The sequence below is a fragment of the Protopterus annectens genome, chromosome 6.part0, assembly GCF_019279795.1.
Source record: "Protopterus annectens isolate FY-2018-M chromosome 6.part0, PAN1.0, whole genome shotgun sequence".
NCBI lineage: Eukaryota > Metazoa > Chordata > Ceratodontiformes > Protopteridae > Protopterus > Protopterus annectens.
Window position 1 is genome coordinate 582485751 of NC_056737.1, and position 24984 is coordinate 582510734.

Genomic DNA, 24984 nt, shown 5'->3' on the forward strand with positions numbered 1-24984 from the left:
CCAGATGTGCCAGAAGTATGTTGAGGAACTGTTGTAGTATCTTCAAGAAACTAGCCTTTGAGATACCCAATATGTCCCCAGTTTTTCTCTGAAATGTTCTTGTGGTATAATGAAGGCTATATATACCTTGGTGTCCACAAGTACAGGAAGGTCATTCATTCTCCCAATTCAAGTCTGTTGGCCATACAACCTCATCTTAGCGATTGGTGTAGCCCTGTCCACTCTAAACATGTCCAGTAATTCCTGCTTAGCAAAACTGAGGTGATTTATCCTTTGTCTGTATCTTCTTCTCCTAAGCTGGTGATAGCTACTCTAGGCAACTGGTTTTGGCATGACTGCAACAGTATCTCATAGCAGGACACAGTAAGGCTTCTAGCAAAAGCAAGCATCTTTGCAGATAGCAAGGTGCATACAAAAGGAGTAGCTTTATGTTTTATAACCCATCTGCATGTGATGCTTTTGAGCATCAAAAAGTGACTGTGAATTGCCTAAAGGCAAGAAGAGCACCTTATTTGCATAACATAATCACAGTTTTTTTCACACATTCCTTATTTGCATCTCATTATTCCTTATTTGCATATGTTTGTCTTAAACTGGTTCTTAAAGCTTCACTTTGGTGTACCTATTGTCTCTAAAGCACTCCTAAGCTGAGCTTCTTCACAGCCATTCAAATAGCTGTTGCTCTTAATGAGTAATGATTGTGTTTACCACACTTATTTTTAAAGCTGGAGAAGGTTGTAGGACATCCTTTGTAGATGGCCATTCTATATTTGCTATATACTCTACCAGATCCAGGTAAGATGTTTTATTACAAATGAAAAAAATCACAAACAAGACCTATGGACAGAAGAACTGTTGTCTTTGACAGTTTATATATTTGTGCATGGAACTGGAAGACATTCATTTCTACATTATGACAAGGCGCAAACATTTAGAAGCTCTAATCATACTGGACACAGGCATCCTTCAGAGAGGCCTCATAGAAACAGATAATTGGTGCCAGAGCCATGGCCTTAAGCTGAACGCCAAAAAATGTATAGTCATACCCTTTGGGAATAACAAGGTACCCACAAATTACCACATAGGTGGTAATCCATTAAGTACGGAAGAGGTAATCAGGGACCTAGGGACCCAGGTTGACAGTAACCTCTCATTTGACACTCACATTGCCAAAGTGGTTAGGAAGACCTTCTATATTGCCCACCTTATCATGAAGGGATTCACATCTAGATCAAGAGAGGTCATTGTGCCCCTGTACTCTTCTCTTCTCCTGTACTCTTCTCTTATCAGGCCCATGATTGAGTATAATGCCCCACCTGCAGCATTTGGAAAGACCCCAAAAGTTCCTCACAAAGAGGATAAAGGGTCTCAAACATGTCATATGTTGCCCGGCTGAAGAAACTCCAGCTCTATTCAGTCGCATACCGCCTACTCAGAGGTGATCTATGCCTGACGTACAAGGCCATGTCCAATCCAGAATTAATGGACATGCTCCACCTCAAAAAATCCAAATCCACCAGAGCCATGAGAGCAAGAGATTTGAACCTCAACACAGAAATAAATAGGATGTGCTGGAGGGACAGATTGGCTCCCTACACTCTGGAACAGAATCCCAGTCCATGTTTGGCAGAGCCCCTCACTAACTCTCTTCAAGAGAAATCTTGACGAGTGGATGGGAGATCGTAGGTTTACCCCGGGGGTCATCTCTGTGTCACTACTAGACAGAGGCACAGTAAACTAAACCCTAAATGGGCATAGTATTCCCATCCTAAGGGGTGGTGAAAGCCACACACACTCTGGCTAGGCTTATAAATGCCCTAGGGCAGATAGCCTAGTACGAACCTATGAAAACTGAGAACATCAAAACTGATCATGAATATGGTTGGCCTTTTCCTCACTGTATTAGTTGGAGGAGGAGTTCTGTTAGGAATCTGACTGGATGATACTGGTGAAGATACTTTGTGTCCTGGATAAAATGTCTGAAAGGTTGAAAGTAAAGTGGGATGTAGTATAGTGCATCATATTTAATACAGAAAAAGGACATAAATTGTAGAATAGTAGAAGAGATGTGATTTTTATTTTTCATTATTTCTTAACCATTGAACTACTAGACAAATGTGTCTACTTTAAGTTCTTGTTCCTACTTAAGAGATTTACAGGCATAACATAAAGGTAGAGGATTATAAGTCATAGTCATGATTATGCCTTCTTATTGGGAATCTCATATCGCTAAGCCTCGTTGCTTTTACTAAGTGATGGCAATACTGTTTGTTAGATTAAGGAATGAGTAAAGTAACCGATTCTGGCTCAAGAGAAGAAGAAAATACTGGATATTTGAAAAGGAGGAGGCTGATCTAGTTATAGAAGAAAACTGTCATCATAAGCAAAGAGTGGAATGTGTACATATGAAGGTGATGGGTAATTAAACAACCAGTATGCACACCAAAAAAATAGCAATAAAGATAATTTCAAAATCCAAAATGACCTTTTACAACAGAGCAGGCATGATGAGAAAACTCTGCTGGTGCTTTGAAGAGTATGGAAATGGTGCAACTAGATATTATGTTAATAAGTGATGGGATGGGAAAATGAAATATAGATGGATGATGAGCAGAAATACAGAATATTTTCTTCTCTTCCTTAGTATTTACAAAGAAAGGCATGTAGAGAGTTTCACCCAGGGAAGAACAGAATGGCCATTAAGATTTTCAGGTCAATAGAGGAGGCAGGGAATTTGGTGAAAGAATTTATAGGATAAAGCAGGGAGAGAGGATGAAATAGTGAATGACTTCAGAAAATAGAATTCATAGGATAATGCACATGACTCTATCAAGGCCCTTATATGCTGACAAAACCTCTGTTGATAGTTTTTGTTGGAACTGGAAGCATATCTAGGGTGGGGTCAAGGGACAACTGCCCTGGGCCCCAAGTTTTATGGGGCGCGGCTGACTGATCCTGATCTCTCTTTAATACATACCAACTTTTAAAAGCTGGTTTTGCATTTGTGGTCATACCTGAACATTGTAGTGCTGCATGTGAGGTCTAAACTGTTGCAACTGCTTGCTACATTTTAAAATATTTATAGATTCATAGATAAGTACTAACCTAGCTTCCCTTGCAGGCCATTTTAAAACTAACCTATTTTACTTTTTGTGCATAAAATAACCTATCCCATTTGGTGATAGATTGGCCTTGCCCATATCATGATAATAGGTTCATAGGTTAATACTACGTTATTAGCACTGAGGCCCTTATAAGCCTAGCCAAGAATTTCACCCATATTCCCTCAAAGTCAGCACCAGTTTCCCCTGCCCAGCAGGGACACAGGTGGGATCCCAGGGGTATAGTTTCTGTTTCCCATTCAGTCATCCAGTTTCCTCTTAAAGAGGGCTAGAGGGGTACTCTGCTTGACATGGAGAGAGAGTCTATTCCACACAAATCTAACACACCAACAAGTTCTATTAATGTCACAGACCAGGTTGAGGCCTTGCATGTGGGTTGCATGAGTGGAGTTTGTCTTATGGATATGCAGCAACTCCATCAAGGCTGGGTCTGAAATGGCCTTGTATGCCAGACACAGGTCTCCTCTGAGCAGTCTGTATGACACTGAGTAGAGGGACAGGGCTTTTAGGTGTTTGAGACCCTGGATTTTCCTGGTCAGGAACTTCTGTGGTCTCTCCAACGTCTGCATTTGCTTGGCAAGGTACATGCTGAAGGGGGCACTGTACTCGATAATGGGTCTGATAAGGGAGGAGTACAGGGATGTTATGGCCTCCTTGTTCCTGAATGAAGTACCTTTATTTATGAAGTGGGCTATGTAGAAAGCCTTCCGTACAATGGAGGCAACATGGTGATCAAAAGTCAGGTTGCTATCAGCCTGGGTGCCCAAGTTCCTCATGACTGATTGCATGCCTAGTATGTTGTTATTAACATGATAATTAATGATCTGTTACTCCTAATGAGAATAACTGGGATCATACCATAGAAAATTTGAAGAGACTCATACATGGGGTAAAGCATTTGGGAGATTCCTGTGTCCATTAGTAGTAAAGAGGGCAATCCTGGGGTAGATTTTCTGTTTCCCATCCATAGATCCAAGTTGCAATTGAATATGGACAGGAATGAAATTTGCTATATGTGAATGGTGAGTCTATTACACAGTAGTGGTATCCTCCCTGAGATATATCTGTCTCTCCAAACTATTCTGTTGATTCAGCAGAAGAGGATTAGATCCCTAGACTGTGTATTTGTGATGCCATTTGCCTTGTTCATATGCAATAAATCCATCAATAATGGGTCAGAGGATGTCTTTTATGCCAGACAGAGATCACTTCTTAGCTGTCTGTAGGATGCCAAATATAGTGACAGGGCTTGGAGCAGTTCATGTGGGACATGTTTATGCCTTGTATGCTTGCAGTAAGGTATATGGGTATCTGTTACATGTGCCTGGACTAATACATGCTAATGAGGGCATTATATTCAGGGACTAGCCTAATGAGTAGTAATTATTTATTTTCTTTTTTTTTTTCAACTAAACCTGAGCACTTTAGTGCTCTGTGTAGAATATAATAAACTTTAGCATCTGCTTGCGACATTATATCATGCCCCCATCCTAATTAACCCCTTCTTTCTGTTTCTCTTCCATTGCCAGTCTCTCTATCAATTATTCTGACTCTTTCACCTTTCTTATCCATGTTTCTTTATCTTTCATTCCCACTACTGCTCCTGCAACTAGCCTATATCTTTAATCCTCTCCTACTAATACCCCCTCTATACCCACTTCATTATGTTGCCTATGTACTATTTTCTTAACAATTACCCTATCAAAACTTTTTTCTGTTTGTTTTTCTTCATTATTCTTGCTTACACCCTTTGTCATCCTCTATTGTCTGTTCTTTCTGTAGTGCCATACTACCTCATTAATGTCAATATACAAATACTGAACATATATGGATTATTATTGCTTTTGTGTCTTCAGCTATTACATGTTAACAAGACTTTGACTAAGGTAAAATAATATAACTTCTAAAGTATATGATAACATGTCTTTACTATTTGTCTCAATACTACTTGCATAATAATTCTTACGATGTTTAATTTTTATTACACAATGACTGGCCATTAACATTCCAAAACAAGCACACTAATTGTTCAGCCCAACCAGTGTGTCCGTTGTAAATTGCGCATATATCAATGGAAAAATGTCCGGTCACCTGTACTATCTTTCATTAATATATGCTATTAAAAATTTACTTTTCTTTCATTGTTTTATTTAAAAAAAATAAACTTAGAAAAACCGGAGACTTAAAACAAACAAGAGAGATGTAACAGAGACAAATACCAGGATAATCATATACATAAAAAAAACTAGAAAAATTTACCTGATTATCCTTAGATTTTCTTTATCCCATCTTTCTTTTTAATTTGAAATCTCCAGATTTTATTGTTTTAATTAAAAACAAACAAACAAACAAACAAAAAAGGCAACGTAGATCTGCCTTTCTCCACTGCTTCCTTTACACAGCTCTGATGTACTGTGTACGTGTGGGAATGTAAGTCCCATATGCATGTGCAGTACATCAGGAAAGCCCCAGGATACTGAGGAAAATGTGGAAGAGCACCGCAGTGATGTTATACAAGGACATAATTTAAGAAAAATAAGTAACATTTTTCTTAAATAATGCCATTGCATAATAGCAATAACCCATGGCTGGGTGTGGGTAATGCTGGATTAACCTACAGTTAGCTTTGTTTGGTACCAAACCATGCCAACCATGGATAAACCCAGCATTACCCACATCCAACTCTGGGTTATTGCTATATTGTTCGTTGTAAATATGTGTTTTATCTGGAGCTTTTCTCCCTGGGATTGTACCCATCTGGACTTTCCTGGTACACAAAATACAGTAAATAACAAATTGTAGTAAGTAGTTTGCTACAGTTTAATAGTAAAAAAATATATTATTCTTTTTTTTAGCTAAATCCTGACTGCTGTAGTTTTTCATGTGGGTTATAAACTGTAGCAACTTCTTGCTACATTTTTAGCAAGGAGTTTGCTATAATTTAAAAGAAAAAAACACTTTTTTTTAAAAATTAAGTAAAATGTGAGGAAGGGGGAGGGTTGGGTGCAGGGCGTAGACCTAGCACCTGATTTTTCCTGGTGCAGGAGGGAGCAGGCATGTATCTCACCACCTGAGTGGTGTGGCAGTAGAAACAGCAGATTTTTTTGGCTCTTAACTTGAACACCTCTAAGGGGGGGGGGGCACATCTTCATGGGACTGGTATAAGGTGCTAGTAGAAACAGCCATGCTTTTGCTTGGCGTACTGACAAATATACTTTCTTTGAAATTCGTGATGATTATGGCATTACCGATTCCTTTGCAGCTAAGGTGGGTTAAGGAGGAGTCTGCACACATTTATTTCTGTTAGTCTCATTTCTAACAAGACTATAGAACTAGTCTGATTAGCCTGGTATTCTGAAATTCTGAATATATATATATGACAAATGTACAGAGCAATAGTTTCAAGTAAAAGATGTCTTCTTATTTCAGTATATTATAGTTGTAATACTAATAAGCTACTGTGGTGGTCAGAGGAAAGCCTATGGAAGTGACATGTCTCTGTTTCTGTTATGGCTTATTACTATGTCTCATATGACATTGACATGGAGATTATATGGTAGAGGAAAGTAGCCAGAGTAACGAAGGATCATCCTGTATGCTGTCAACAAGATTGATACAGTCCTCTCCATAGTAAAGAGTAAAGAAGCAACTTTAGTTTAATGTGAAAAAAGTAGTTCTGCACTTTGGTGGTGGGAGTATAAGCTTAGCATATGTGTAAGGAATGAGGGACATAGTAGAAATATATGGGAGATGAAATTACAGCTAGACTAAATCTTACAGCAGAGTGTTAAATGACCATAATGGAGGTCAACAGGATGTTGTACATATAGCTACAGAAATGGAATGACTAGAAGATGAAGTCTTTCTTTCAGTGTAAAACAGGAGTAAGGCTTTCTGTAAAGTCCTGGTAACAATTGTGGGAGGCACATAGTGATAAAAAACTGACACAGTAGCAGTGATTTGGTACAAAGTTATTAAATCAGTGTGATCAGTAGGAGGCAGCAGAAATTTGTGAGGAAAGACATAGGCTGCTCATCGTGTGTAAACCAGGAAACAGAATTAAAATGGCACATTATGGTGTGAATGTTGTATGTTGTGAAAGGGGTATGATGGTAGCTGCCGAGTTGTCGGTAAATCACAGTAACCAGAACTGTACATTTAGTAACACGAAACAAGGACATTTTAAGACTCACTCAGTTAAGGAAATATCAGTTAATAGAGTCACATGGCCACTTGGAATACAATGGCAAGGAAATGGTGAACTTGGATCAGTAGTCATGTTAAAGTGGTGCTGGTCAGATGCAAGAGAAGCTGGGGATGAAGTGAGAAAGCTACATAAGGGTTAGGTGAAGTAAAATGTCCTGCTTGCCTCGCTTGATAGATTGTGTTTTCATCTAGCACCCTTGTATGTTTGAAAACTAAAAAAACACACAGAAGAAATAAGGAATAACTTCCACAAATTATTACAAACATTTATCACTTTTGTCTCCTATATATCAACTTCTTCGGAGCAAACAGTGTTTGACTATTCACTATGCTTGCAATCTGGGTTTGCCACTGATGCATCATTTGTACTTTATAATCTTTGTTTTATGGTTTGAATATTCCCGAGTATCTTTTCAGTCCTTGGTATAACAAGCCTTGAAATTTAGGGTTGTTGCCCTGTACTTTTTTAAAACCTTTGAATCATAATTTCTACAGATATAGGGTGACATGATTGCAGTTGGTTAAATGTCAGTATTTCAGAAAAGAAAGAATTGACAGAAATGAGACTTAGGAAAATGATCATGAGACAACAGATGAAAATTATAAATCACATGTTGTGTAAATGGCTTCATTGCAGACACTTGATACCTAAGTGAGCTGCACTCAGATGTCCAGGCAGTATTTCACTGTTAAACTATTTTTTGCTGGGGTTTCTGTACCGTTTACATTCTTCAGCATGGGGGGACTGAATACCTCATTACTTAGATATAGTATCTAACTCTGACATCCTTTTTTACTGAATACATTTTTATTGATTTCCAGAAACATAAACATATATACAGTATGTATATCAAATAAATATTTACATAGTCAAAGCTTAAAGTGGAGAAACAATTCCAAAAACAAACACTACAAAAACAACTATTTACATAGGATAAAAAAAAATACCAACAGTATCCACCTTTACCTCAAGCTCAAAAGCCTTAATATTTAAGCAGTAATTTCCGGAATGGGAAGACAACAGCTGATTCGGAAAGAAACACTGGGGATGGTTTTTGCCACCAATAACAAACTGCTAGTCATAGAGGAGCTTATCAACAGCGTAACAAAAGGATTAGATGGAACTGAACTCTTTCATTGTGACTTTGATGATTCTGGTGAGAATAACATTGTTGTAAATTTATCCCAAGTGGAATTAAGTGAAACACAAATGTATATTTTAAATAAGGGTCTTAAATTTGTGCTCACTGTGATGCCTAGACATTATATGTTTAAGCTTGAAGTTTGAAAATATTTCTGATTTAGATGACGGCTTTTATTCTTGTGCTTCGGATATAGATGAGCTAAATGGTTACTGCTATCTTGATACTACATCTGTGAAATGCTCTAGTGACTTTGTCCCACCTTTTTTGCATGAAGGCGTGCAACAATTTTCAGTTATGGTCAATTTCCCTTTAGAACATACACATAAGAAGTTATGCAAACAGGGAATTTTTTTACCTATAATTTGTCAAGAATTGAATGGAAAGTTTTTAGAGATATGGGGGGGACAACATGAATTGGTTTTTAAACTTTCAGACAAAGGGAATCGCCTAGAAGTGATGCACGCCAATCAGTATATGGAAATGTGCATGGAACATCTCAATAATACTGAGGTATATTCAAAGGTAACAGTGAGTGATTATCAAAATGCACAAAAAGAATTTCAGCATTTACTTTTTAAAGGTTATAGACTTGGGTATTTTTCTAAACAAGATGTAGATAAAAAATGATACGATGAAAATAATTCTTTAGCTTATTTTTACTGTTTACCCAAGCTTCATAAAAGTATGCAACATCCCCGAGGTAGGCCCATTATTTCTGCTACTAATTATTTCTTACGTAATGTAGGTGTATTTTTACATAGTTGTTTATTACCCTATGAAATGAAGTTACCATCCTTCATAAAAGATTCTTTTGATTTTTTAGACAAAATTAAGGACATTGAGTGAACTGAAGAAATATATTTGGTATCTGTTAATGTTAAAAGTTTGTAAACTTCTATTCAACACCAATTTGGCTTAGAAGCTATTAAGTTTTTTTTTCTAGGAGATAGCCCATTAAGTAATTATGTATTAGAATTAATTGAAATTTGTCTTACGAATAATTATTTTTGTTTTTGTGAAGATGTTTATGTTCAGAAAATAGGCACTGCCATGGGTGCATCATTTGCACCAGGCTATGCCAACCTTTTTATGGGCCTATATGAGGTGGAATATTTATATAGGCATACTTTTTGTGGAACCTTTGTTGTTTCCTATTATAGATGACGGTGTTCTTGTGTAAAGGTGGGTTAACCAACCTCTCTGTTTTTATTAAAGATTTGGATGTTAACACGTTTCATATTAAATTTGATGGGCTTCAACAGGGCAAAACTATAAGTTTTTTGGATATAGATTTAACAGGGATAGTTGGTGAAAAAATTAAAACTAAGATTCATCGAAAGTTTGATAACAGTAATCATTTCTTACACAGAACTAGCTGCCACCCATCACATTTGTTGGATTCTTTGCCCTTTGGAGAATTACTTAGAGTTTATAGATTATGTACTGACAATAAGGAATTGTACAAAGAAATGTGTACTTATATAATCATGTTTTTGAAGAGGGGGCTATTTTCTGAAAGACATACAGAGAGCTTTGGTAAAGTTAAAAAATAATTCATTAGTAGCTAGTAGTTCTACTATGAATTATCACAGAAGAAATTTTGGTAGTAATACCAGAAAAGATAAGTCAGAAGTTAGGCAAATGTGTATAGTTATTTCTTACAATGTCTTTTCTCATGAACAAGTTAAGATAATCAAAAATTTTTGGCCATTTTTATTCAAATTTAAAGAATGTTTTGACTCATTATGTACATTTCCTATTTTTTCGTTTACTAGAGGTAGGAATATACAGTACATCATTGTACACAATCAATTTGTTAAGCCAGTGGAAAAGTTATACAGTACTTTAGATAGGCTGGGCACTAGTGGTTGTACTAAATGCTCAGCATGTAAATATATTTTTGATTTTTTTTTAGTCATATTAATGGTGTTCCTTTTAGTTTCAGAGGACATTTTACTTGTGTAGCATCTAATATTATTTATGTTCTTAGGTACTCCTGCAATCTCTTTTATATAAGTGAAACTAAGAGAAGTTTTAAATTGAGATTACAGGAGCGCATTAGAGACATTAAAATAGAGAAGGCTGCTAGTCCTGTTGCAATCCATTTAAAGTTATTTCACAATAGCAACCCAGATTTTCTGCAAGCCTGTATCTTAGAACAAGTTAATTGGGGTATTGGCAATTCTGAGTTTAAGAACGAATATCATTTGTTGCATAAAGAAAGTATTTACATTTTAAAATATAATACTTTAAGCCCTTATGGGCTTAATACTGAATGTTCATTGAAACTTTTGATATAATTGTGTTTTTTATGAATAATAGATTAATAGTACTAAATGTTTTAAGAGATTAATTAATTACTTGATTGTTTATAGATGATAGTTAATGTAAGTATAAAATGGCACTGTTTTTTTCTCATTGATGTACTCCTAGAAGGCATTTGCTGCCAAAGCGCTAGAGATTTGAGACATTTTGTTAATAAAGTGCTTGCTGGTGATTTCTACATTTACTCTGGCCGTTTTGTCATATTTTTCTCTTTTGGGACTTCTTAATAGCTGTTTTTTTTATTTACATAGGGTGCCTATACTTGAAAAATGTTGTTTTCTTGAATGTATCTTTGAATAAGATTATACTTTATTATAGTCTTCTGTTTCTAGCACTTGATTTACTTTCTTGTAGGCAGTGCTTAAGGAAGTAGATTGTTCTGTTCTTTCCATGATTGTTTTCAAGTCCAACAGCAAGACTGATAAAAACATGTTCTTGAAATGTTTAAAATTGGGAGGAGTTACAGCTTTTTAGTTTTGTGTAATAGTTTTCCTTGCAATAGCAACAAGAGTCCACAGAATTACATATTTCTGCCTTGGAACACAAGACGGCACAGGAATTCAACAAAACTAGAGATTTTGTAAATTTGAAATTATCACTGAACAGTGCCTGTAACAAATAGTTAATACTTTCCCAATATTGTTGAAGTAAATGGCATTCATAGAACATGACAATTGGCTATAGATTGTGATTTACACCTCCAACATCTATTTTCTTTATTATATATTAATTCTAATTTGTGTGGTGTTAAGTATGCTGTATATATAAATTGCCATGTGAAAAATTGCCAATATAGTGATAAAGATGCTAGTTTTGGAGATGTAAGAATTAGTTTTATATCTTTATCATCTGGCATTTTACCTTTAACTGTTTCATAGTATTTACATATATTTTGTTTATTATGAACTCTTGCTTCTTTAACAAATTTGTGCAATACTAATAAAATTCCTTTCCCATTTGTTGGAAATTCTATCAGCATTATTTAACTGCTCAATGAACTTAAGATACAGCACACTGAATCTTTAGACACAACAAATTGAAATTTCACATTTTTAATTGCACATTAAAAAATGAGTGGATCTGACAGAGAATACCATATTGGAGATAGGCATTCTGCAACAGAATATTAATGTATGAGGAGAACCTGATCTCAAAGCCATGGCTTCACAGCACCAAATTCAGCTGCAGTTAAGCAGGACAGAGAAAAAAATGCCATTTTGTTTAGTTTACTAAATCTAGCAGTTTCACCTATTTAAAAAGATAACTCATTACATTTAATGGAAGCAGATGCCTCTACTAACAAAAGTAACTGCAGGACAGTTACAAGGTCATGCAATTCTGCTGTACCTTTTTGTGTGCATATGTAAGGGAGAGAGGGTGCTCAGACTTCTTAACTTCTTTCTTCAAGAATTCTGTATAAAATCAACAATAATGGGGTGTCAAAATCACAGTCAATTTTTAAATATTACTGTAATTCAAATAAAAGTTTAAAAGAGTAAGAGATTTAGCATCAAAGTGTTTTTTTTTTTCTGAACAGTAAAAACAAAAGGTTAATGGCTGGATTTACTGACTCCTGACAGTCCTTGGAGATTTACTAAAACACCAGACAGGGCAAAAATATGAGGCAAAATCAGATGCGTTCTACAAAATTAGAAACATTTGGGAACTGTTTGCCTAGCACTGTGTTTTTTTTTTTCATTCAATCAATTACAATGAGAGCTATCTGAGGTGTAGGCAGTCAAGTAAAAGTGGTTGTAATTACTGTGTGTGTGTGTGTGTGTGTGTGTGTGTGTGTGTGTGTGTGTGTGTGTGTGTGTGTGTGTGTGTGTGTGTGTGTGTGTGTGTGTGTGTGTGTGTGTGAGTGTGTGTGAGTGTGAGAGACAGACTCTCTCTGCCGCTGCATCGGTTAGTATATGTATATGTGAAGCTCACTGCATATGTGTGTAGACATTATATATGTAATGTATGTATGTGTAGATATTTTGAATGCAAAACACTTCCTCTGACAATAATTACATACCTTAAACCAACGATGAAATATTAGGCAAAGGAACTCTTTTTGCATCAAAAATATATACAAAAAAATCTATATATACACCAATAATTAAACAGATACAAACCAATTTAAGAGAGAACCCATTTTCTAAGCACAATAATCTTCTCTGTGGATGGCATTATTGGGAAATGGGTCTATATCAGAAGAGCGAGCGCTTAAAATAGTGAATTCTCTTCTATCGAACTTAAAAATGCGAAACCTTAAAATGTCGAAGGAACAGATCAGCAAATTTTTTCCCAGAGAAAAAAAATCGCTGATCAAAAAAAAAAAAGAATGTACAGGCAAAATAAAGTGGGGGGCTTCGACCCCCCCACACAACCCCAACTTAAATATACCAACTCCGAGATCGCACCACAGTGGAGAAAACAGCAAAGTCCGGAGAATGGTCAAGCGATTTTTTTTTCCCTGGGAAAAAAAATTTGATGTTCTGTTCCTTCGACATTTTTAGGTTTCACGTTTTGAAGTTCGATAGAAGAGCATTTGCTATTTTAAGCATTCGGTCTTCTGATAGGAACCCTTGGGAAATAATGGACCTTTCAAGGGTGGATAGGTCATCTTCCTTTAGAGTCAAACCTCATAATACCCCAGGACAGTCTGTTGTTTTCCCAGTAACACCCACACTGGGGGGGGGGGGCATTATTGCTTGCTTTGATTACAGATGATTCCAAATAAATTCTGGCACCCTGTATGTTAATATCCTGTATTTAATTGTTGATAATATTTAGCTTCATGAGTCAGATTATGATTTCATGTAGTAAACAATATGTTGTATAACTGCAGAACTCTGTTTACTTTTTTCTCTGAGCAGTGCAATTATCTATTCTTGCATTTTATTCCATTCTACTTTGGTACCTAGACCTCATATGTTATTGTTCATTATGATTCTGTTAATAAAAACACATTAAAAATGAAGACATTCAGCATATTAAAGCATTTTTAAAACTTTTCTTGCTTAAATAATTGCTATCATGCATCATATTTCAGAAGTTTCCATATTTTGACCTCATACTTTGCTTTGAGAAAAAATACTTTGAATTTATTTTATTCTTATGTAAAATATGCATTTATTTTTAGTGCCACCAAATCTGACTGTTCCAAAGGAAAAGTCACCTATGGTTGTCCAAGAAGGAGATACTGTAGATCTACAGTGCTTGGTCTCTGGAAAACCTAAGCCTATAATTCTCTGGTCAAGGGCGGATAAGGAAGTCCCAATGCCTGATGGATTCATGCAGACAGAAAGTTTTGATGGGATTTTAAGGATAACGAATGTATCAAGAGAAATGACTGGAACCTACAGATGTCAAACAAGCCAGTTTAATGGATTTAATGTTAAGTCGAGAGAAGCCCTTGTACAGCTTATAGTACAATGTAAGTATGCTACACTGCCTTATTTGACATGATTTAATGTGTTTACGGCTATCATTCCTTGGCAGGTTTTTTATTATTATTATTATTGTCTTACTACTGAAGGAATAACTAAATCATGGTTATGAAGTTGAGGATACTACATCCTTGGTATTTCTATGTAGGCAGGTTGTAAAAAACTGACTGATTAAGGACAGGGTGTTCAACTTATGCTGTTAAGGAAATGATGTGTATAAGTTCAGCTTATGAATAAAATAGACCCATTTGTTTTATACCAAGCTGATATATGATTAATTATGGTTTGTGTTATTTAATGAGCACAGCAAAAACAGAAGTCAACTAAAGACCATTTTCCATTTTTCTAGTTGTAACTGCAGCTGTATATCACAGTACACTTTTGACGTTTATCAGCTTTCGTAGTTACTCTGCATATGACTGATAGGTTTGCTGTATCCCCATTTGGGATTTACTTATCAAGTGTTGTGAATCCAGTCAATAATTAATTTGAAATCAGACATGCCAAATGCAGGTAGCAAATTTAAGTAATCTGTTGTCAGTGAAGCTAAACTGTGTGTGTGTGTGTGTGTGTGTGTGTGTGTGTGTGTGTGTGTGTGTGTGTGTGTGTGTGTGTGTGTGTGTGGGGGGGGGCAATATAGTTCAAAGCAGAGAACAGTGATTCACAGATTGCACTGAAACAGTGAAATAAAGGAAACAGTTTGCACATATTGAAAGGGCTTGTATATCAAGTAAAATTAAAAAAAAAATAACCAAATTAGAAATGTTGACTACTAGCTAGCAATTCTGACTTTGTCACATGAAGACCTAATGTTTCAAATAAACTGGTACATTTGCATAGACATATCATAATAATATTTGTAATCAGTTTTGTAGTGAACAGTACTGCAGTGTGCCTACAATACATAATGACTGCTCAGTAAAATATGTTACACTGAAATGTATGCATACACTGATTTGTTTAACTGTTAAGCCTGTGAACTATGCATTCAGTTTGAATTACTAATAATCGCAAGAATATCAACAACAAAAAATTACATGGTATATTTAGAGGCACACTATGCATACTCAGCTTGAAGGAATTAGCTAATAAGTTATAATGTATTCTCAGAAATGTTTTGTTCTTTATTGCAGAGACAATTTAATTACAAGTTTACATGATTTTATAAAACCTAAGGAAAAAGATGGAGTATCATATCTATCTATATGACATATGTGTGTATGTATATATATATATATATATATATATATATATATATATATATATATATACATATATATATATATATATATATATATATATATATATACATACACACACATATATATACATAAAAATATGTAGGAGTATCATATCTATCTATGTATATGACGTGTGTGTATATATATATATATATATATATATATATATATATATATATATATATTTATATACTGCGGTGGTGGTGCTGTGGTAGTGTTGTCGCCTCACAGACATTGCCCATTCGATTCTCAGTTAGAGCGTCTTCTGTGTGCCGACATGCGTGAATGGGCGTTCCTTCATTGAAGGTTGTGCATTAGGCCCGGCAAGCCAGCAAACAAAACTCTACTGCCACTCATTAGCGGACCAGAGTTCCGCTGTGGCGACCCCTAACCGGGAAAAGCCAAAAGACACAAACAAACTATATATATATATATATATATATATATATATATATATATATATATATATATATATATATATATATATATATATATATATACACGCACACACACACACACATACCCACACATATGGATCTACTTTGAAAGTTGGAACCTCATATAATCGAAATTCATTTTTTGCAAAATGAAAATCATGAAAGCTTAAATACCCTTGTAGATCAGAGCGTGTGTATGTACTGTTAAAAAGCATTTCCAGATGTAGCACTTGCATTTAAATACAGAGCACGTGCAGACAGCAGTGCCACTTAAAGAGAATAGCCAGAGTGTTAACATGTATGAATTCAGTAGTCAGTCTGGTTATGTTTATTTAAGTTTAAGTTACAAAGCCTCATTTCTAATGTTTGTGTGTAATAAAGCTGCTTGAACAGAACCCATGAATGTTCGTCTGTTTTATACTGACCTGACGATTGGTATGGTGTCAGAACCGAGATCAAGAGAGCTGTTTCTTTGAGCCATGAGGTGCAAAGTTGAAGGTGAAGGCAGACCAAGCATACTGAGGAAAACAGAGCACAGACAAATGGAAAAGGGCCAGAAATGAGTTAAAGGTAAAGAAAACTGCCCAAATTATTTATTTGGCAAAGAAAAAGAAGCAGCACATTTATATGACACAAAATGCATTATTAATCAAATGAGTAGCACAAAAACATATTAATAAGCAAAGGAAAGGCACAAACCACATTATTAATTAAAATGTACAAAACCATGATATTTGATAAAAGTAGCACGACTATTCATATGGGGGCTCAGAATTATCTTTGGTTTGCATAACAAGCATGTTTAAAGTAAAACAGGCACAAGAAAAGTATAAATAGCATGATAAGAGATTCAAAGGGCATAACAATTACAATAAAAAGGGCAAATTAAGCTTAAAGAGCAAGTAACAGCATGTTTTTAGTAAAAGGCCATGTTTGGGCACAAACAACTATTTTGCATTGACTGAAGCCAGTCAAAGCATAACTAGAGTTGTTAGAGGTATCTCAGTGTGCAAAGTGTTTGCAGAGTATGTGCTTTATTACGGTGCAATTATTTCAAAGAGTTTGCTGTGTGCAAAGTACAGTTATATTGCAAAGTACAGTCAAGCTACATCCATTTTGAAAAGTTTCTTGTGCTGTGTGCATTTATTCACAGAAAGCTGCCATTTCAGAGTGTTTCACAATGTGCAGAGTTATTTTGCAAAGTACAGCCATTTTGAAAGGTTCATGTGATGTGTACAGTTTATTTGGAAAGTGCATTCATCCCAAAATGTTTCTTACTTTGAGCTTCTTCTACTATGTATGGTTTATTCACAAAGTAAAGTCATTTCAAAGTATTTCTTACATTGATATGGAGTGGTTTCATAAAGTGCAGTCATTTTAAAGCAAAGTGTAGTGATTTCAAAGTGTTCATGTGCTACAGAGACTTATCTGGCAAAGTGCAGTTGTTTCAGAGTTTGTTGTGCTATTGGGTATAATTACAAATACTGGGATAAAGTTCTGGCATATATACATTTATGTGTGCATGTTTGTATAATTACAGGTGGACTTGGGTTGCATTGTTTTACTATACTTTATTGGCATGGCAGACGGATTTTGAAAACCATCACCACTTGTGTTTGATCATAATATAGCAGAGAATTGGAGAGTGAGCAAGAAATCTTGTATTTTCATACAAGCAGTTTTTTCTGACAAAGATGCACATACAAAGGCATTCATTTTGCTTAACATAGCTGGGTCAGAAGCCATTGAAAGAGAGCATTCATTTGTGTATGTACCCAAAGTATATGAAGGAGAAAGGGGCAAACTCTCATATTGTGGTACTGTCTGAAACAAGGGAAGACCCTTAGTGCTTAAAATGTAAATTTAGAAAAATATGCAACCCTCAGACAAATGTTACATTTGAGAGACACTTATTTTACACAAGAGACCAAAGGCCAGGTGAAACTATTGCAGCTTATGCCACTGACTTGAGAAATAAAGCTAAGACGTGCAGATTTGGTGGCTTGAAAGATGAGTTAATAAATGACAGGTTTGTGTTTGGTGTTAATAGTGCTGCAGTGAGAAAGATTTTGCTTCGTGACAGTGATTTAACATTAAGCAAAACCATAGAGATTTGGCAAATCCATGAGCTCGCAGAAAGGCACACAAGTATGCGTACAAGTCATAAGACCATGTTTCAGCAGCCTGTAGAGCAAACATAGATAGCATGCATCATGTGGCAAGCAGAAACAGGCCTAAACACATGGCAGCAGCAACTCCTGTGTGTGTGGCTATGAAAATCCGGAGCTTTCTACTAAGTTCCAAGACTAGTTCAGTTAAAGGAGCATGCTAAGTACAGAATAGGAGTTAGTCAGCAAAACCTACGTTAAGTCTTATTGTTAACTGTCATAATTGCAATGCCAACCATGAGTCTAAAAGAGAGAAGTGCTTAGCACTTGGTCAACAGTGCCACAAGTGTAAAAAATTGAATCATTTTCACAAGTTTTGTAAAACAAATATACCTCATTCAGATATTAAGAAAGATTACTGAGAAAAGCAAGTTGGTCATGTGGAGAGCTGCAACCGTACTTTCTGTGTAGATGGTGGATCAGTGGTCTGTAAAAAGGTTAATGCAGTAGATTTGTTGGCAAAAAATAAAGTATTTTCTATTGTCCTGATCAATGGTATACCTACAGTACTCAAAGTGGACACTGGTTCAAAGTGTAATGTAATGTCAACAGAAACTTTTACTAAAGTGAGACCTAGTGAGCAACTTAATTCGGTGAGTTCTGCAAAGCTTGTTCCTTATGGAAGTAAAGAGATTCAGACCCTATTCTCAATCTAAGGCCCTGCACTTGCCCAAATAAGCAATCTTACAATCTAGCACTAATATACTAAAAGCACTACATCCTCATATACTCTCTGCATTTATCCTGTCCCCTATTGGTCCTTTTTAATTAAATGATAAAAGAGTCACCTATTCTACTCTAGCATGTCCAAAGGTCAGTTAATGGTTTCCTCTCCAGTCCAACTGGTGAATCTGGGAATCTTGAGGCAATGTTATAACTGTCTCATGTACACAGACAACCCTCTCCTCCTCCAAACAGTTTCAAACATATGTGAGAGATACAACCATATAGCCAAACTGGAGGCCGAGCTCTCTCACCTCAAAACTGGTGTAACCAGTCAGGAGGAGAAGGTAACATCACACAACCCTAATCCAGTCTCACATAGTCCTACCACAACAGCAATCCAAACACGCAAACACACAAAAACATACTCGGAGGCTCTAGTTAAAAATCTACCTAAACAGCAGAGACCTCCAAAGCAGACATCCAAACAAATGCTACCCCACAACAAAACACATGCAACACATAGATCACAAAGTCAGTGTGCCAAACAGTCACAGCCCTTAAGGCAGAACAACACACCTGACACACTTGTAATAGGTGATTCTATAGTCAGACACACTGACGTCCCACTCACCAGGCTGAACAAAGAGAAAATCACAGTGAGCTGCCTGTCGGGTGCTAGGATCCGCCACATAATGCAAGCACTCAGGTCACTCCAAAGCAAGTACAAATATGACTCGGTCATAGTACATGCTGGTGTGAATGACCTGAAACGTACCTCCCTCGACTACATGAAAAGAGACATAAAGGAGCTCTCTGATCATGTAGCCCAGGCCGGTATGACCCTGACCTTGAGCAGCATCTTACCCTCACCTAGAATGATGCCACAGTATAAAGACAAAATGATCGATTTTAACAATTGGCTAAAATTTTGGTGTCATTCAAAGGGGATCCAGTGCCTGTCAGCCTGGGATGACATGCTTGACAAGCCACGTTGCTTTGCAAGGGACGGCTTGCACCTGTCACCTTTGGGCTTTCGGATACTGGCAAAGGCTCTTGCCACCCCATAGTGCTTTTTTTAGGCAAGGCTCAAAAGACAAACCCACCTCCTTAGAAAACACAAAGAACAAGAAACTAAGGGTAATGCTGCTAAACGCCCGAAGTCTAAACCTCAAAATGCATGCACTTGAATCTCTCCTCAGTATGCAGAGCATCAATATCTGTGCAGTGACAGAAACCTGGTTCAAGGCTCCAGAGAGCACCCCAGCACTACCAGGTTATACCTCATACCATGCTTTTCGGCCCCAAAACTGGGACCGAACCACAAAAGGAGGGGGAGTATCCATATTTATCAAGGATACCCACACCTCCAGGTTAGTGGTGTTGCATGAAGCATCAGAAACCATCCATGTGCAACTAACAGTGGGCAAAACTGCCTTTCAGTTTATAGCATGCTACAGACCACCATGTCAAAATCAGGAATCCCACTCAGCTTTCCTGAAAACATTGGATAACATGAAGATCTCTCCAAACACCATTATATTGGGTGACTTCAATTACCTAAACATTGACTGGGAGCATTACTCAAGCCCCAACACCCTAGCCCAAAGGTTCCTGGAATTTATTAACTCAAATGCTATGGAACAACTAGTCAAAACTCCCACAAGAGGGGAAAACATACTTGACCTGATCATCACCAACATGGGGAACCTATGCTCCACACCAGAAGTATTCCCCTCTTTGGTAAGATCAGACCATAAATTAATTTCACTGGATATCCACAACCCGACCCCACCCCCAGCCCCGAAAACCACAGTGAAAAACTTCTCAAAAGTGAAATTCACACTTCTCAATTCCAAGGTGGAATCCTTCAAGGCCCCAGGGCCAGTGGAAACTACGGTCCAAACCACAGAATCCTATATAAACGCATTCAATGGACACCTCCAGGAATGCATGGATCATGCTATCCCAAACAAAACCAAAACCCAAGCGTCCAAAGGCAGGCGTCCAGTCTGGTGGACCCCAGCCATAAATAAGTTGTACAACAGAAGGATGAAGTTACTATATGATAGAGCAAAATCCCCAAAAGGGAAGGCATCTCTGATCAGTACTAGCAAAAAATTACGATCCCTCATAAAATCCTCCAAGGCCAGCTTCGAGAGAAAAATTGCACAGGACACTAAAGACAATCACAAGGCTTTCTTTATCTATATTAGGAAAATGGGATGCAACTCCCAGATATGCTCAGAGTTGATTTTAAATGACAAAAATTACACTGAACCGACAGACATTGCCAACATCCTGGCAGACAGGTTCAGTGCAAACTTCTCCCCCCCTTCCCCCCCTAAAGAGCAAATATCTATCCCAGTAGAGTGCAGCCTCCCTAACATCTCAGATGCTCAGGTGAAGGCCGCCCTCTCCAAGGCAAAAAACACTGCTTCAATGGGACTGGACTGTGTCCCGGGTTGCATCCTACATGAACTCCAAGAAGAACTAAACCCTCACGTAAAACTTCTGTACAATCTCAGCCTCACTACGGGATATGTACACATAGAATTGCGTATAGCAACAGTGGTCCTGCTCCACAAAGGTGGTGCCTCAACGGACCCTGGAGACTATCGCCCCATAAGCCTGACTAGCCTTATCTGTAAGGCCATGGAGAGGATCATCATGGAACTCATAAACAAAGACATTGGGGACCTACAGACACTGGATCCTACTCAGTTCGGCTTTTTCAAGGGCAGATCCTGCCTCCTGAACCTGGTTGACTTCTTCGAAACAGTCACCAAGGCCATAGAAGAAGGGAAGGTAGTCCACACAGCCTATCTGGACCTCGCAAAGGCATTTGACACAATACCCCACTCGGGCATCATAGATAAGCTATCCAGCTTAAACATAAACCCCTATGTCACAAGATGGATTGCTAACTGGCTCAAAGGCAGAACACACAGAGTCAGAATTGCTGGAGTCATGTCAGACTCGAAACTGGTTACAAGTGGTGTCCCACAAGGCTCGGTCCTGGGACCTCTCTTGTTCAGCATATACTTTTCCGAGGTACAGGCCAGCACGGGAGGACTATGGCTGACCAAATTTGCAGATGACTGCAAACTGGGCGCCATAATTGACTCTCCAGTTGACACGAACATCCTTCAAAAAGGTCTCACAGAGATGGATAACTGGTGCCAGAGCCATGGTCTAAAGCTAAATGCCAAGAAGTGTATAGTCATACCCTTTGGCAAAAACAAAGTGCCCACCAATTACCACATAGGTGGTTACCCACTAAATACAGAAGAAGTAATTAGGGATCTGGGGACCCAAGTTGATAGCAATCTCTCCTTTGACAACCACATTGCCAAAGTGGTTAGAAAGACCTTCTACATAGCCACCTTATCATGAAAGGATTAACATCTAGATAAAGGGAGGTAATAGTGCCCCTTTATTCATCCCTCATCAGGCCCATCATAGAATACAATGCCCCTTTTGGGATGTACCTTACCCGACACCTGCAGCAGCTAGAAAGACCCCAAAAGTACCTCACAAAGAGGATCAAGGGACTCAAAGAGATGCCACATGCTGCCATGTTAAAGAAACTCCAGCTTTACTCAGTCACATACCGCCTACTTCTAGGTGATCTATGCCTGACATACAAAGCTATGTCCAACCCAGAATTAATGGACATGCTCCACCTCAGAAAATCTAAATCTCTTAGAACCACACGCTCGAGGGACTTCAACCTCAGCACAGAAATAAACAGAACTTGCTGGAGGGGCAGATTCATAACCCAAAGGCTTCCTTTGCTTTGGAATAGAATCTCGGTCCATGTTAGGCAGAGCACCTCACTGACTCTCTTCAAGAGGAATCTTGATGAGTGGATGGGAGATCGTAGGTTTACACCGGGGATTACTTCTTTGTCACTACTAGACAGAGGCACAGTAAACTAACCATAAGAAAGGGCACTGCAAACTCAAATCTAAAGGTGGCGAAAGCCAAACACACTCGGGCTAGGCTTATAAATGCCCCAGGGCAGGTAGCCTAGTATGAACCTATAAACCAGAGGCTCAGTAGTGCTTTCATGCTATTCAGCTTTGAAAAGTTACATCTTGCAATTTTATGTAGTCCAAAGACCAGTGCAGTCATTATTAGGTCTCAGAGATAGTTTTAGAATGAAATTGTTTTCTTTTATGAAAGAAGTACATCATGGAAGCACATGTCCCAGTTCCAGCTTTAGTGATGCTATTTTCTCAGAGTATGCTGATGTTTTCGACAAGCAAGTCAAACTTCCAGTTGTGTACTCCCAAGAAGTTAGACCCAGTGGTCAGTCCAGTGGTCAGTTTACGAAGAAGAGTTTCAGTAGCTATGCAGGACAAAGTCAAGGTCCAGTTAGACAAAATGGTAAGCAAGGTGTGATTTGTTCAGTCACAGAACCAACTGGGAGGGTGTCATCCATGGTAGCTACTCATATGAAAAATTCAGCTGAAATCAGAATATGCATTGAAACAAAAAATGCCACCAGTCTCAGGAATACTTCATGGTAAATTCTTTATTGTGAAGCGCTTTTCGTCCAGTAGCTAAACCAGACTTCATCAGACAATTTGTTTGCTACACTCATCACAGTTTAAATACACTCCCCCTCAAACAATTAATTAGTTAATTAACAGCACCCAATTCTAATTATACAATTTAATAACTTATCTTACTAATTCCTTAAAAATTTATAAAAATATAAAAATAAATATATATGTATACCTTATAGTTAAACAATAATATCCTATAAAAACACCTACACAAATATATATTAATACTTTACAAAGTTAAAAATTACATCAACAGCACATTTTATAACTTATTTATACTAAGGAAATTACTAACTACGGGTTATACTAACATATATTAATCCCCAAATAAGTCATTTTACTATCATAATAATACATTAACATCTAAACAAACATGCAAATAAACATTATAGCTTACTAAATTCAGTATTTTAAGATTTTCATTTAAACCAGGCCATCTACTAGCATCAAACCATAATTGCCATATCCCCTATCCTCACCTGTTATTTGGTCGATAACCCTAAATTTGAAAATGTGCCCTTGGTTGGCAGATACATGTCTTGCTAAAGCGTTATCTAACTTCAATTTATTTATACTTAAAATATGTTCATAAGTTCTTTCTCTCATTTTTCTGTCTGTCTTGCCCACATAAAATGCTTGGCAAGATTGACACTGGGCTACATACACCACTGATTTACTATTACAATTATATCTTCCATCATTCTTATAAACTTTATTCCTTATTTTATAAGATGCTCCAGTCATCATATGCTTACACATACTGCAAGATTCACATTTGAACATTCCTGGTGTTTGTACAAATTTCTTCCTGTCATATTCTACTAAATTTTTAAGATTGTTTCCTTTTTTGAAAATAACTGCTGGTTTTACCCCTAGTCTGGTTAAAAATTCTTCATCTATCATAAAAAATTTTCCAATTCTTAACAATAATTTCTCTAATGAAGTAAGCTTCACTGTTAAATTGTGTAATGAAGCTTAATCCATAATTTTTAACTCTTAACATTCTCTTCTAATAAATTATAATTATAAGAAGTGGGCATCTCAATAGTTGTATTTATTAATCTAACACTCATGTCACCCCGTGTATTACTTGTTGCTCCCCCCTCTTGTTGGCATAATAATGGAATATACATCCCTTTACTACATTTTTCCTGCACTTCTAGTACAATGTTCTGTACAAATTCATCTGGGTACCCCCTATTTATAAACATTTGTCTTAATACTTCACATTCATCTTTACAGTGTCCATCAAGTGATACCATCCTGGCAGCCTGCACCAGTTGGCCCTTTACTACAGATTTTTTCTGATGTACTGGATGGGAAAACTGTACAGAAATTCATACCGGATCGGTCGAGGCCTGGGTTAACAATGACCGCCACCAGTACTGTTGGCCAACAGGGTGCTGGCAGAAATTGGGCTACTGTTGGCCGAAGGAGGAGAAGAGGCGGAAGGCATGCCCGAAGGCAGGTAAGGGCTAGGACTGTGATAGTGAGGGTCGGAACTTTGAATGTTGGCAGTATAACTGGTATAGGGAGGGAGCTAGCTGATATGATGAACTGAAGGACGGTTGGTATATTGTGTGTTTAAGAGTCCAGATGGAAGGGGAGCAAGGCTAGGTGTATCGGAGGTGGTTTCAAATTGTTTTATCATGGTGTGGATGGGAGG

The 24984-nt window shown here is 37.3% G+C and overlaps 1 protein-coding gene across 1 annotated transcript in view; it reads left to right on the top strand.

Annotated features, from left to right (window-relative positions):
* Nucleotides 1–24984, top strand: part of MDGA2 (MAM domain containing glycosylphosphatidylinositol anchor 2) — a 4933289-nt gene that overhangs the window by 2838188 nt on the left and 2070117 nt on the right. Inside the window, exon 8 of the mRNA XM_044074257.1 lies at nt 13929–14222. Coding sequence (XP_043930192.1) covers nt 13929–14222 — 294 coding nt within the window. The remainder of the gene's footprint in view (nt 1–13928; nt 14223–24984) is intronic.